General features: G+C 32.3%; 2 protein-coding genes across 3 annotated transcripts; both read right to left on the reverse strand.

Moving 5' to 3' along the window:
- Positions 1-214: 214 nt before the first annotated feature.
- On the reverse strand, positions 215-2637 carry LOC116339162. 2 transcript variants are annotated; one of them, XM_031764870.1, is made up of 4 exons: positions 2389-2432; positions 1680-2110; positions 1300-1621; positions 215-1156 (listed from the first exon to the last, which is right to left on the reverse strand). In XM_031764870.1, exons 2-4 carry the CDS (start codon positions 1781-1783, stop codon positions 1136-1138), a joined length of 447 nt encoding a protein of 148 aa, XP_031620730.1. In that variant the 5' UTR covers positions 1784-2110; positions 2389-2432; the 3' UTR covers positions 215-1135. The 2 variants fall into 2 exon arrangements, 1 of the variants encoding a protein (XP_031620730.1); XR_004200963.1 differs by lacking the exon at positions 215-1156 and adding an exon at positions 2619-2637 and having other exon boundaries at positions 1466-1621; positions 2389-2427.
- A 3678-nt stretch (positions 2638-6315) lies between these two features.
- LOC116339116 (N6-adenosine-methyltransferase MT-A70-like protein) lies at positions 6316-14447 on the reverse strand. Its single transcript, XM_031764789.1, has 9 exons — positions 14194-14447; positions 13942-14057; positions 9833-10469; positions 9668-9778; positions 9575-9597; positions 7931-8045; positions 7709-7855; positions 7575-7650; positions 6316-7511 (listed from the first exon to the last, which is right to left on the reverse strand). Exons 2-9 carry the CDS (start codon positions 13942-13944, stop codon positions 7370-7372), a joined length of 1254 nt encoding a protein of 417 aa, XP_031620649.1. The 5' UTR covers positions 13945-14057; positions 14194-14447; the 3' UTR covers positions 6316-7369.
- Between the last annotated feature and the right edge of the window lie 65 nt (positions 14448-14512).

The following is a 14512-nucleotide window of genomic DNA, read 5'->3' on the forward strand; positions in this document are numbered from 1 at the left end:
GCTCATCATTTTTGTTTTTATTTTATTAATAAAACTAAATTAAAAAATGTAAATTTTTTATGAATGCGATTGCGTGGTTTTATTGTTATGCTGTGCAGCAGCAGCAGGAATATATTGAGGTTAGGTGTCCTCCTGAGTCAATTTTATATACAATAGTATTATTTTTTTGTAGTTCTTTTATTTAATGCACGTTTGAAAAATTAACAAAAACCAAATTAGGAAAATTGATGTATTGTTTTATTTTATTTAAAATATTTTCATTTATAAGTTTCATCGTTGTTTCAAATTTCTGTTCGCTATATGATACTCTTTTGTTCCACATTTGATACAAATATCAGAAAATTTGGCACAACGATGAAACTTATAAATGAAAATATTTTAAATAAAATAAAACAATAAATCAATTTTCCTCATTTGTTTTTTGTTAATTTTTCAAAAGTGCATTAAATAAACGAACTACAAAAAAATAATACAATAAAATTGACTCAGGAGGACACCTAACCTCCATATGTTCCTGCTGCTGCTGCACAGCAGAGCAATAATACCACGCATTAATAAAATAAAAACAAAAATAATGAGCCGTCATTAGGTGTAAAAAATAGAAATGTTTTTTAAAGCGGGTCGACCTTTATGTGTTTGTATATATTGGTACCGCTGTGCAGCGGTATACGCGTATTCAAGCATACTTTCCGCTGAGTAATTGAAATATAATATTTATTTTTTCACATAATTCGTCACGACATTAATTTTTTATCTTTTTTATTCACATTTCACATTGTTTTTTTTTTATATTTATATAATAAATAAATCCCGTACAAAATTCAATACAATAACTGTCAAGTGTAGTTTTGTTAATAGGGATTGATAAGTTTCTCGCGTGGTCCACCTGTCAAATCGCTGTCGTCGACTTGTTCGACGGATTTGTACTGGGTGATACATTTATATTGCAAATCTGAGAAAAAAAATCTCAGAGGAGGGGTCAAACAGGTAAATCTCCTAAAAATTTACCTGGGGGTAAATTTTGAAAAATTTGCCTCAGGTGGGGGTCAAACCGGAAAACCCCCAGCGCGCATTTGTGCACCGAATGAGTTAACCAAGAGTAATTTATTAATTAAACAATGAAATTGTTTTTGACCTATTTTGTCGGGAAAAAAAACTGGAAAAAGAGTTAGTCATATAAAGTAATGAAATCGCCGATCAATTTGAATTTCAAATGAAATTCAATTAAAACTTACACTACATAGTTACATAATTCGCTTGAAGTTACTTTAATTTTGTTAAAAATCATAAAGCTTTTACCTTCTTATTCATTGATTTTATTAGGTCAGTAGCAGTGAAAGGTTGTGTTAATGCGCTAAGTTGTTGTTGTGAAGATAACATTTGCTGCCCATGTGGCGAGGGAAGTTGTGAATGATCACCAACGGACACCCAAGTGGAATAGCTTCGGGATAATCGCGCACTTTGATTTTGAATGGAATTTAAAGCAAACTCTGAAAGTGAGTAGTTGCCTGTTCTATTTTTATGCTTAATCGTTTCTGTTTTATAAGCGATATCACTGGTACTGAAACTTTTTTGAACTCCTACATCAATCCACATTTCAGATGATGGAATGATAAGTGGTCTATAATAAGGTTATATTGGTAAGGTATTGTTGGTATAAAAACTTTTACATAACAAACCTTTGTAAGTCCAATGAAATCGGACTGGCCTCGCGACTCAGTTTTTGTTTGCTATTCAATCGATATGATCTATCATTAGATGTTCCAGGTTCTTGACCTTGCATTATTATTATTTTAATTGTTGTTTGTTTATTACATTTTGATTGTAAATACACCACACAGTAATTATATTCGTATTCTTTTTCATTTTACAATAATATTTTTTCCACAATAAACATAGATATAAAGTTTAATTCATATTTTAATTCCGACGAAATAATTGTTGTGAAGTCTTATCGAAAAGCTTACTTCATATCAGAGGGGAGCGACTAAAATTTTCCTTTTTATTTTTTGGTATTGCCATTTTTTATTTTGACGTTTCTTAATGCCAAAGTTGTGTTTATCAACCAACTATTCTCTTTCATTAACGGTGATTTTTCCCTATGTTTTCCCTATTGCAAATAAATTTCAAAAAACCATAAAGATAAATTAAATAAATGTTTTCAAATCAATTCAAAATATCAAAATCATCAACAAGATTACATGAAAGGAAAGAAACAATAATTTTTCATTTTCACTCTCAAAAATGCTTGATAAAAATAAAATTTCATTATATTATATTTGTTAATTTAATTATATTATTTTCAATAAACCACCAAGGCGAAGGAACGCTGTTCGGTGTAGTTATTATTATTAAAGATGGTGACAAGAAAACGTTTTAAATATTTACCTTTGTGTCTGTTTTAATATGACAAAGAGAAGCTGCATTCTAGGTGCGAAAGAAATCATTGAATGTAGTTAGCATGTTTTAAATTAAATGGTCAAATTGATTATGTTAAAGTTGAATAATATTTGAGGTATTTTATGGCTCTCTTCAAGCGTTATCATTTAAAAAGAAAAGCAATAGATCTGAAAATATCCGAGAAGGTCTTTGTCCCTATATATATAATATATTCACACCTAGAAGGCCTTTGGTCCCGATTGGTCTACGATTGAAAAGCCCTTGGGTAAGATAAGAAAACATTGCAGTTTCAAAATCCGTTTACTTGTCTCCAAAAGATGGCGCTAAATGATGTCATTGACCCGTAGTATTGTGATTCTAGAGATCAATACATTTTCAAGGATATAGCATTATTTTATGGAATTTGTTGCCAAATTCATGTGTAGAAATGTTTTGAATCTTTAATTTGGAAAATGTGTCTCACATCATTACTGATATCAAATAAATAAAACCCCTGTCGAGATGAAGAACGAGTGACGAAACCAAAATTTACAATTATAATAATTATCTACAAGGTGTGCCAGATAACTGTCGGATTTATATGTTCGGACTGTCTGAATCGGACATATTCATGCGGAAAATGAAAATTCAATGAAATTAATATGTTCTTATAAGGAGATATTAAAATGTTCCCGACCATTTAAAATAGTATTTGGATAATGTTTTTTATTCAACGACTGATTTTTGAGCCTTTTTCTGAAAAATAAGGAAAAATAAGGTTAGGTAAAATATGAGCCTGGCGTAGCCAACATAAAGACGTGGTTTTGCTGGTCAGTTATTTTACTTCCATCAATAGTTTATGATATAAAAGGAAAACTATTTGTGTTTCGAGACTTGGTCACGACTGGGCCATATAGTCAACCAAAGCAACTTTCGTACTGCTCCCGATTTCTTTCTGACACATTGATGTATTCAAGACGAAAAAAAAATTTGGGAAATCAAATATGTCTTATTAATTACAAATATATAGACTCCCTCTACGTCTACAGTCTACACAACGCTAAAAAATTTCAATTTGGTTGAAAAATCTCAATTTCTCGTAAAGTAAACCAGACAGTTATACTGGCACACCTTGTATAATTTTAATAATTTTTTGATGCAGGGAATTTTTTGAGGCAATACAAAACAGTTTGTGCGAACGATTTGTTGCACAAATTTTCATTTTAATAATTTTGTTCATCACAAAGTGATATCAGAGATTTCGTGTTCTAAATTTTGGTTTCGTCACTCGTTCCTCACCTCGAGTGAGTCTTTTTATTTGATACTAAAAATACCTCGATTCGCTTCGGAGTTTTATTAAAAATGTGGTACTCGAAACTATCAATAAGCACTGATGCTGAGTAAGTCCGGATAAATCCCCGAGCTAACCCCCCTCTTCCCACGAGGGCAGCCGATAAATCTTCCGATTTACTAGGATTTTATCACACAGAATAAAGACCTTTTTTTGCTCAACAAGTTTAGAAATGGAAGCAAATCTTTGATTTGCTAAGGTTTTTGGCGAAAAATCCTTTTCATTTGTTAGAGTTTTCCGGCAAAAAACAGAAGAACTTTTTTTGCTCTACAAGTTATTGGCGCATGTTTGTCATGTTCCCCTTTCATTTTCACCACTGAGTGGCCAAGTAGAAACTCAATACATGAATCACAGCGGACGGCAGTACGCGCGAGTGACGAAACCATATCTGTGTGTTGAAAAGTCGACTAGATATACACGTAATGTCCAAATAATTTCCAAATTCTAACCTGGAAGGCCTTTAGCCGCGATTGTTGTATGGTTGGAAAGACCTCGCCATAGATCAAGAAAAAATATCAAAGTTCGAAAATCGGCCCACCTGTCTTCAAAATATGGTTCTTTCAAGAAAAGGGTCCAAATTCAGTTTTATGGCCATAGATGGCACTCAATGAGGTCGTTGACACCTGAAACATCGGTATTCTGATTCTAGAGCTCAATACCTTTCGATCAATTAGTTCCAAAAATTCAGCATTTTATAAATTTCATATCATTTTCCTATAAAAGTCATTTGGTATGTGTGTGCGCAATTTTGCGTACTCGTGTCTAATATTTTTGAAACTTTCTGTGATTAAAGTTCATAAAAAACTAAGACTTTCTTGTTCCGGCACTTTTCGATATGGCCACCATGTTGGCACTGGCCGGCCTCCAAAAGTCACTTTTTGACTTTTGTCCCCACGGTCACCGAGGCACATCCACTTGCCACACACCACTGAAAATTGGCCGTCCCCATTATGAGCCATAATTTATGACATTTGGAGCCAAAAAAATAACCCTAAAGTCCATATTTTAATTGTATTTCAAAATTATTAAAATTCATGTGTGTGGAGATGTTTTGAATCTTTAATTTGAAAAATTACTGATATCAAATAAAAAGCCTCTGACGAGGTGAAGAGCGAGTGACGACACCAAAATATGATACACAAAATTTCTGATATCAATTTTGTGAAAAAATAAGTGAAGAAAACTTCTTATTCTAATGTTCAAATTAACATCACCAATTACAACAGATGACATATTCAATATGTGAATCGGGTGCCTACTTTCATCGGATCTATCTTTTTATTTGAATTTAAATATCTTTCAATTTAAATACCATCACTTAATATTGTCATCAATGTAAACATGATTATTTTTCTCTTTTCAAATTTGTTTCGTATTTTAAACATCAACTAAAATTTCTAATAATTGTAGTAAACATATGACATAATTTTTGTACAGATTTCAGTTTTATAGCTCGCCTGATGATGGAAACATTGTTTCCGAAAACGTTAGCATTTTAAAAATAAAATCACGTTAAATTTGTATCAGAATAAGAAGTTTTCTTCACTTATTTTTCCATTTGATTAACTGATACAGTATGTTCAACAAAAACAATAATTTATCAATTTTGTGACGAAAATAAATGATAGATAATTTTTCTGTGTACTGTGAATAAAAACTCAATATATATTTGTATATTCGGAACGTTGCATTGCGTCATCAGTCCATAATGACAGTTAAAAGAGAGGAATTTCTGCATTTGAACATTCAAAATGTATATTAAGTTTTTATTCAAAGATTCAAAATACTAATTTCACACATAAAGAAAAATAGATGCAATGAAATATAAAAAAGTTCTTCTGCAGAGTTTTAAATCAAATTACACAAATCTCTTTTCAAATGAATTGTTTATTTTTTTTATTTAAACGATTGGTTACATTTTTAATTTAACACTTAATGTATTGGGCTGTGTTCACGTTATGTTGTCAAACGGAATATTATTGGAAGTGAATGGTAGAAGTGCGTATCTTCGCACAGTCGAAAAATCGTATGGTAATAGATGTGAAAGATGTAAAAACGTATGAGCGCACGTAGCAGTCGGTTTTGCGTATAGCGTCGGCTGATATTTTCTTTCTGTGTAAATTTGATTAGAAACTATGCGCGTAATCTCCGTTCCATTTGACACAAAATTGACCATAAAATGGATTAAAACGTTACATTTTTTAACGTTGGAATGTACGTTACGTTACAAATTTGTTCTAATCTAGTCAATTCTTAAATATTATTTTTATATTCTAAAATATACTTAAGTAACAAGAAAGTGATGCGATGATTACAGGGCAAATCTTTTACAAATTTTTTCATTATTTTTTGCTATAAATGAATCATTGGAATACAAAATAAGACTTCACGTTCGAGGTTTACATTGTGCTATAAATATAAAAAAATGGAATGTGGAATTAACCACAAAAATGGGTTACATTCTCTCAATTTCTTGTGAAAATGATTTGACACTTATCTTTTGATTGAATTTAATTTTTGATACATTCATATTTGTAAAGAAGTCCTTTTCTACCTCAATTTGCAATAAATTAACAACGATAGTCTTTTCCTATGCATTTGTTACGATTTGTAACAACAAAAGATTTTTTTTATTATTTGTTTCAGGCATTTTAATTTGATTTCACACAAAAGTCATTTGGAAAGTCTATAATTCACTGTGCGTCATTTTTTAACTTTTAAAATGTGACAGAAACGAGACCCACCGTTTTTACATAATTTGGGTATGCTAATTTCAATGGCATCACCCGTTTTTCTCTATCACGTCAGGATTTTACACAATTTTCCTAGAGAGTTTTCCGGAAAACCAAAATTGGCTGTTTATACTCAAGTAACATTTTGAATTCATGCAATATCCCAGAGTGGTGACCTATCAGGCGTTGTAGTAGGTTCAAGTATAGTCAAGCCATACAATTCGTTTTGAAAAAAAATTGGGTAATTTGAAAAAAAAAAAATGATTTGGTTATTCCCCTCTGAAGTCACATTTCGAAGTAAAATTGGTATCCATTCAAACGTTCTGAAAATGAGTATTTGGGGGTTTTTTGGCATGAAAAGACCGAATATGATGCTGTTTTTGCTATAAAATTGGGTTTGAATACACTTACCACACAAAAAGTATCCAAAATGGTCAAAAATAACCAAAAATTTCAACGTGTGGTAAGTGTATTCAAACCCAATTTTATAGCAAAAACAGCGGCATATTCGGTCTTTTCATGTCAAAAAACCCCCAAATACTCATTTTCAGAGCGTTTGAATGGACACCATTTTTACTTCAAAATGTGACTTCAGAGAGGAATAACCAAATCATTTTTTTTTTTTCAAATTACCCAATTTTTTTTCAAAACGAATTGTGTGGCTGGGCTATACTTGAACCGTACTACAACGCCTGATAGGTCACCACTCTGGGATATTGCATGAATTCAAAATGTTACTAGAGTATAAACAGCCAATTTTGGTTTTCCGGAAAACTCTCTAGGAAAATTGTGTAAAATCCTGACGTGATAGAGAAAAACGGGTGATGCCATTGAAATCAGCATACCCAAATTATGTAAAAACGGTGGGTCTCGTTTCTGTCACATTTTGAGTGTCGCACAATTATAATTAGTTGGTTGATGATTTTTGCGATGGTGCCGATGGTGCCAATGGTGCCATGCAATTTCCATCGGGATATCTTTTTCGAAATTGGCTTATAAGTTCGGAATCGACCAAGCGAATGCCATCTAATTGATTTCCAAGAGTAATCCTATATATATGACAGACATTGTTAATTAAAGCAAATTCTAGTAAATGGAGGTAAGTAGATTACCAATTGGGTTGAACATTGTGTGGCCTGCCAAATAATTCTATTTTTCTAGTACCTGGACTAAGCCGTTCTATTATACCTGAAATTATATATATATAATTACGAGGATACACGAAAATTTAAGACTTTAATTATACCATATATTTCATCTGGCTTATGACTGGTAGCACGTACTTCAGCTACAATAACATCACAATCAAGTCCACGATTCAAATTTTTTGGATTTCCTTTCGTTCCCACTAGGCAATGCTCTTTTCCATGATTCAACCAATGTCCTGTTCTACCTGAAATTACCAAGAAAGAGAATATGAGTTTTGAAAGAAAATAATTGAAAAATACAAGAGGAAATATTTATATACCAGTACGAATTATACGTTGCAATTGATTTGTTTTCACCCATATAAGTTCATCAAATCGTTCATATCCCCACAGTTTCAGACACTCACGGCCTAGTTCCATCGCACGCCCCGTTACCTAGGATTGAATAAAAATAATTTAATTTTCTCCCATCAATTTTCTAATGTTCATGATAAAGCTGAGTAGGTTTTTGAAAAATGTTTTAGATGTCGATCAACGAATCTGCTACAACTACTAAAAAACCTGTACTGTAGTGTACAAGATGTGTTGGCCAAATTTTCAACCAAATTAAACGATATTGGAAAACTGTGAATACAATTTGATACTAGATTGAAAAGTCAATCTTTCTGCACCATTAGATTTTTCTTTAGTTGTCATAGTTTCAGTGTCAAACCAAAAAGGTGAAGACATACTTTTAGGGGCAAATCGATACACCTTTTTTATCGCATTTCTAGTACTATTTTATATATTTTTTCAGTGTAGATTTTTGAAATCACGTTTCTTCTGCGTACTCATAGAAATTTATCTACATTGAAGTCTCTTTTTTTCGCGCGATCGTGTGATCAACACAATTCGTGCACATTACAAATGTTACGGTCAAAACAGATAAAAAAACTCAAGATTAATTTTTCTCACTTTTCCAATCGGGAAATTGAAAAAATAATGAAATCCTACATCCTTTACAAGGATGTAACAGCATGAGTGATCGACTTCCAGAACACTTCGGACCAGGTTGGATACAACTGCTCTACAAGATTCATTTCCAGCACATATCACAGGTCTCATTTAAATTCTCAAACAATCCAAAATACCAGAAGAATAATTGAGCCACTTAACTACTTTATCGATGTTCCCCTAATAATATAAATATAGGCATATTCTAATAAAATATCATATTTAAGCAAGATCGAATTGGCTTTCATTCCTAATAAAATCTCTCACTGTTTACAGTTACTTTCAAATCTGGCCGATCAAAATAAACACAAAAAAGTTGAGAATCTGTGATGAGAAAATGTCGGATCGGTATTTGCTGAAAACAGAAACATCACTCTTGATGGTACACGTGAATGCCGTCACACGGTTGATACTGTCGAATTTGTGTATCTCTATCGCGAACCTAAGTATAACAACCGTTTGAATTTTTGTGTTGTAGGTTTTTTAATTTTTAAGGCATACATGGACACGGAAAAATCAAGACATTTTTTGTCGCGAGAAACTCTAGCAAATTCAAACCCCTTTCTCCACACTTCAAAAACTTGAAGAGCAAAAAAAAAGGAAATCACTTTTATGACGAAAATCCTTAGCAAATCTAAAGAATTTTCGCCTGCCGTCCGGAGGGGGCTTCGAACGATTTAAGGGGGGTTATCCGGGCTTACACCCGTCCTGTGCCCATGTATGTTTTAAGGTGTATGTATCGATTTGCCTCCATTACCTATATCTATTGAAAATATCTATAATATAGTATTTTATATAGAACTTATAGCTGATTAATGGCTGAATAAAATACTCTCATATATTCAAAAGCTATTAAAATTAACGTATGAATATATCGTGAATGATGAACTTGGAAATAATGGGAAAATATTAATAGTAATTTTGCAGTAATGGAATAATAGTTTTTAAATTTGGTATGGCTTGCCCGTTACCCAAAGAAAAATAAGGCCATCATCTAAAAGAAAGATATAATTGATTATTTTGTTATGGAATGCAATTTTATGAAAATAAAAGTAAAAGAATACCTTGAAGGGCAGGAACTCCTAATTGTCTCATTTCATCATCTGACATTGTTCCGTATGGTAGTTCCATATGTATATCCCAAGGAGGATCTGCCATTATTACTGCAAACTTACCTAAAAATTCAAACTTTTAATAATGCTGAAATTAAAATATTTTAGTCAAACTACCTAATACTGTCATATCAAGAAACCGTAAATCACATTGAATCCATTGAGCTGGATGTAATGCAGTGCTTGGATCTACTACTTTTAGTTTCGGAAGGTCCAAAACTCGATTGGATTTGTCATTTTCATCAAATTTGCAATTGCTCGATTGTGAATCAACTTCATAATGGACATACTTACAGGTGTCCATGTGAAAACAAGTATTGAGAAAACTACAATCTCCCAATGTTTCATCAGTGTGTGATTGAATTATTTTCTTGAAATGTAACTTATTACAACGATAATCTGAAATTTTGTTAGCAATTCCAGACATATTCAAGTTTATTGTGGAATGAGTATTCAATACAGAATGCTTCTCGTTACTCATATCATCGATGTCACAATTATCATCCACGTCACCGTGATCATTATGAACATCATCTTCAGTATCATCTTCTGGATCATTGGGCGAGGATTGCTGACGTTCACATTCAATTCGTGTACCATGTGGACAAAACTCCATAACTTGAGCTCCACCTTCTGATTTAAATTTCTCCACTAAGGATCTTTCTTTAGCAGTTGGCTTCGAGAGCAGTTCCAAAATTTCTTCTCCAACCTGCTTATTTTGTTTTTCTCGAGTAGAAGGCATTGAAAGAAGAGACTGCAAGATAATAAAATTATTAAAATATTATTCACATTATTATTAATCTATTCCCAATTACAGATTTACCGGCATTAAAATTGTAATGTTACTAACCATTACATTAACATTTATATGTTTCTAATAGCTACTACAATTGTATTAGATATTACTTTAATGCTAAAAATCTACAATTGTAATAGCATTACAGTAATGCTTCGTTACAATAACAATGTGTTACCCGTATTGTTAAAAATCTAACATTAATATTGAGACTTTTCAACACAACTTTAAGTTGAAAATATATTTACAATAGATGGAGTTTGTGTCTGCTCTAAGCTCATCATTGAAATTGATTGGGTTGATGAGCAATTTCAATGATGGGCTTAGAGCGGACACAGAGGCCATCTATTGTAAATATATTTTCAACTTAAAGTTGTGTTGAAAAGTCCCAATATTAATGTTGGATTTTTGACATTAGCGGCAGCGTTGAGTAACACATTATTATTGTAATGAAGCATTGCCAGTAAGGTTATAAGAATAGCAATAGCTATTACTGGTAATGCTAAAATCTAACATTACAACTGTAATAGCATTACAGTAATGCTTCGTTACAATTGTAATGTGTTACTGCAAAATGTAAATCTGTATTCCCAATATATTTTATTGATATTGATTAATGTGAAACGTAGTTGATTACATTAAGCTATGGAATAGTAGGATATATATATAGATTAGGGTGCATCGATTTTTTATTTTTGAAAATGAAAAAAACGGCTAGTGCGGCTTTTGTAGACCTGTTCGAGAGTAACAACTTTTGTTCTGACACTTTGGCCTACCTAAGGCTCAATTTTGGCGCGGTCGATTTGAAGTTCGAAATTTTTCAAATGAATTTTTTTCAATAAATTTGTATGAAAGTGAATTGGTTTTAGTATTGTTGTAGATAGTATTAGAGAAGCTCTATAAGATAGGCCCATCACAAAAATGCACTTTTGATTTTTTAGGAAAAACTTTTTTGCAACGAAGTTTTTTTTCGCCCATCGATTTTCAAAAAAGTCATCCAAAACATATGCTTCCGTCAATATTTTTGCTCAAAATTCATGTATTTTTGAATTCCGCATGCCCAATTTACTAAAGCACCATGACTCGCCGCAAACTTTTTTTCTTCAAACTTTTCTTCAGAAATCATTCGTCAATCAGAGCATTGAATTTCATACAAAATCTAAAAATTTTCGCTTAAATGTTCACACATCGACTTGAAATTTTACACGGAGCTAAAATTTGATAAAAAATGACAAAAACCAAAAAATCATTTCGTTCTGTTGTTGTCTTGTCGACTAGAATTATGTTAAGTATATGTCAACAAAATGAATTTTAGTTTTTTCATTCGGAACCATTACAGTAAACACATCCTGTTTATATTCTGGTATTAACTAGTAATTATGATGTACCTTTAGCCACGTATTCATAATATTCATTTTTGTCACTTTTTGCACCTTCAAAATGTAATCCTAGCAAAATAGCGCCCTGGAAATTATATTGTTGTCAAATTTTCTATATTTTTTTGTGTATATTGACATTAATTTGTAAATGTTACTTTTAACATTTGAAGTATTTTATGGGTCAAAATGTACTCCAATAATTCTGTAAATATGCTCTGTGACTAGCCAAACAAAATTGAATAAAATATCGAAAATCGGCCAAATGTACCAAAATTCGAATTTTCACAAAAATGTATGAAATATGAAAATTTAACAACAAATCTATGGGTGAGATCTAAAAGAACGTATGTTTTTTTTTCGCTTTAAATTTTGGAAAAGGAATGTATGTGTTTTGCCAATTCTGTCTTACTAAAAGGAAAGTATGTTTTGCACCAAAAAATTTTTGTAAAAGGGAAGTATGTTTTCCGGCTAAATCAGTTGCTGATAAAGGAACGCATGTTTCGCACCAAATAAATTTTGCAAAAGGAAAGTAAGTGATTCTGAATCAGTTGTTAAAAAAGGGATGCATGTTTAACGATGATTTTTCTGGAACTGGGCTTCGATGGATCTTCAGGATCATCAGAACGCTCCCAGTTCTGGAAGTGGGTTTTGGTGGATCCTCAGGATGGACCAGACTATGGTTTGACAATGCCCTGGCCCATCCTGAGGGTCCACTTCCAGAACTGGGAGCGGTTCTGATGATCCTGAGGATCCACCAAAGCCCACTTCCAGAACAAAGACACTTACGTTCTTTTATCCAAACCAACAAAACTGAAACATGCATCCCTTTTCCAACAACTGATTCAGCCGAAATACATACTCTCTTTTTTCAAAATTTATCTGGTGCGAAACATGTATTCCTTTTCCAATAACTGATTCAGCCGTAATACATACTCTCTTTTTTCAAAATTTACTTGGCGCAAAACATACATTCCTTTATTGCGACAAAGTCGAACACACTTGCGTTCTTTTAGATCTCAACAATAGAAATAACTACATGTTTGTCTCCTCGCATAAGATCGATAAAATACCGAATCTTATGTCCCCTCCCACCAGGCCAGAAGGTGGACTATCGTCGGGAGAGGTGCATGCGGTTAGTCACAAATGAAATTAAAAGAAATCTACAAAAATGTTAGTACAAATGGCAAACTATGCAAAAGGTCATGTAAAAATGGCCATTATTTCATACGGTCGCTGTGGGACCTAGACTTGACATACCAGGACATATGCATATTCGTTGGAAAGGTCTTAAAATAAGCTCTCAAGTGGTGTCAATTGCGACTTAAAAATTTCATGTGGGGGTGGCCAAATTGGCTAAAAACCAAAAATTGACCGTTGGCCGCACATATAACGAGCATTTTTTCGAAAAAGACTGCATATGTTCTCTTGAAAATGCCATCAATTTAAGCCCCAAGTCAAAGATAAAAAAAACCACTTTTCCCCATTATGAACCACAATTTATATGATTTTGATCCAAAAATAACCTAAAAATCCATATTTTCCTTGTATTTGAAAAAGATTCAAATTCATGTTCCTTGAATCTTTAACGTTGAAAATAGCGCTTACAAAACTATTGATATCAAATAAAAAACCTCTATCGAGGTGAAGAACGAGTGACGAAACCAAAATTTGAAACACATAATTTCTGATATCAATTTTGAGACGAAAATAGTTGGTAGATATATTTTCTGTGTACTGTGAATATAAACTTAATATACATTTGTAAATTCGGAACGTTGCGTCAGTATGAACTCGAAGTAAAAAGGAGAGAATTTATGCAACGTTCTGAATATACAAATGTATATTAAGTTTATATTCACAGTACACAGAAAATATATCTACCAACTATTTTCGTCACAAAATTGATATCAGAAATTTTGTGTTTCAAATTTTGGTTTCGTCACTCGTTCTTCACCTTGATAGAGGTTTTTTATTTGATAAAAATTTACAGTAAAATATGTTTTTATTTTTTGTTGTTGACTGTTGCTGTTAAATATTATTGTTCAAATTACCATTATATCAGTATCCGTTGCACTTGTTAACTCTTTACAACCAATAGCTCTTTTGTCTGTATTGTATATATTTTTGAATGATCTACTATTGCTTGAATCTTCTGCATCAAACTCGCCTAAAATATCGTAAGTATACAATTTTTGGGTATAAGCGATAAAATTGGTTTTTAAGGGTATATAGCTTTTACAACAACAATAGCTAATAACAACATCAATACACTATACTATACTTTATCTATACTCAGTACTCACCTGAGGACTCCTGCCCTTCGTACTAACATTGTACTGTCAAGACCACAAAATCGTCTAGCTACGCTAACTAATCGTTATAATATATTATAGCAGCAAACGAAATCGTATCGTTTTCTTTCTTGTACTTCATACTTTCATTTTCTGATGATACCAAACTATCAAAAAGTATTTCAAACCGTACCGTCTCCCATACAAAACATGCTATTTCAAACGGGACAATCATTGACAGTAATTTTCGTTAGCAACATCAACAGAATCTATTCAAAATTGCGGGAACTTCTGAAAAGGTAGGTTCTCCAGGGGCTCTTTGGTAGTCTAT

Source organism: Contarinia nasturtii, unplaced genomic scaffold, assembly GCF_009176525.2.
Source record: "Contarinia nasturtii isolate CC-2019 unplaced genomic scaffold, AAFC_CNas_1.1 Cnas_scaffold_493, whole genome shotgun sequence".
In the NCBI taxonomy this organism is placed as follows: Eukaryota; Metazoa; Arthropoda; class Insecta; order Diptera; family Cecidomyiidae; genus Contarinia; species Contarinia nasturtii.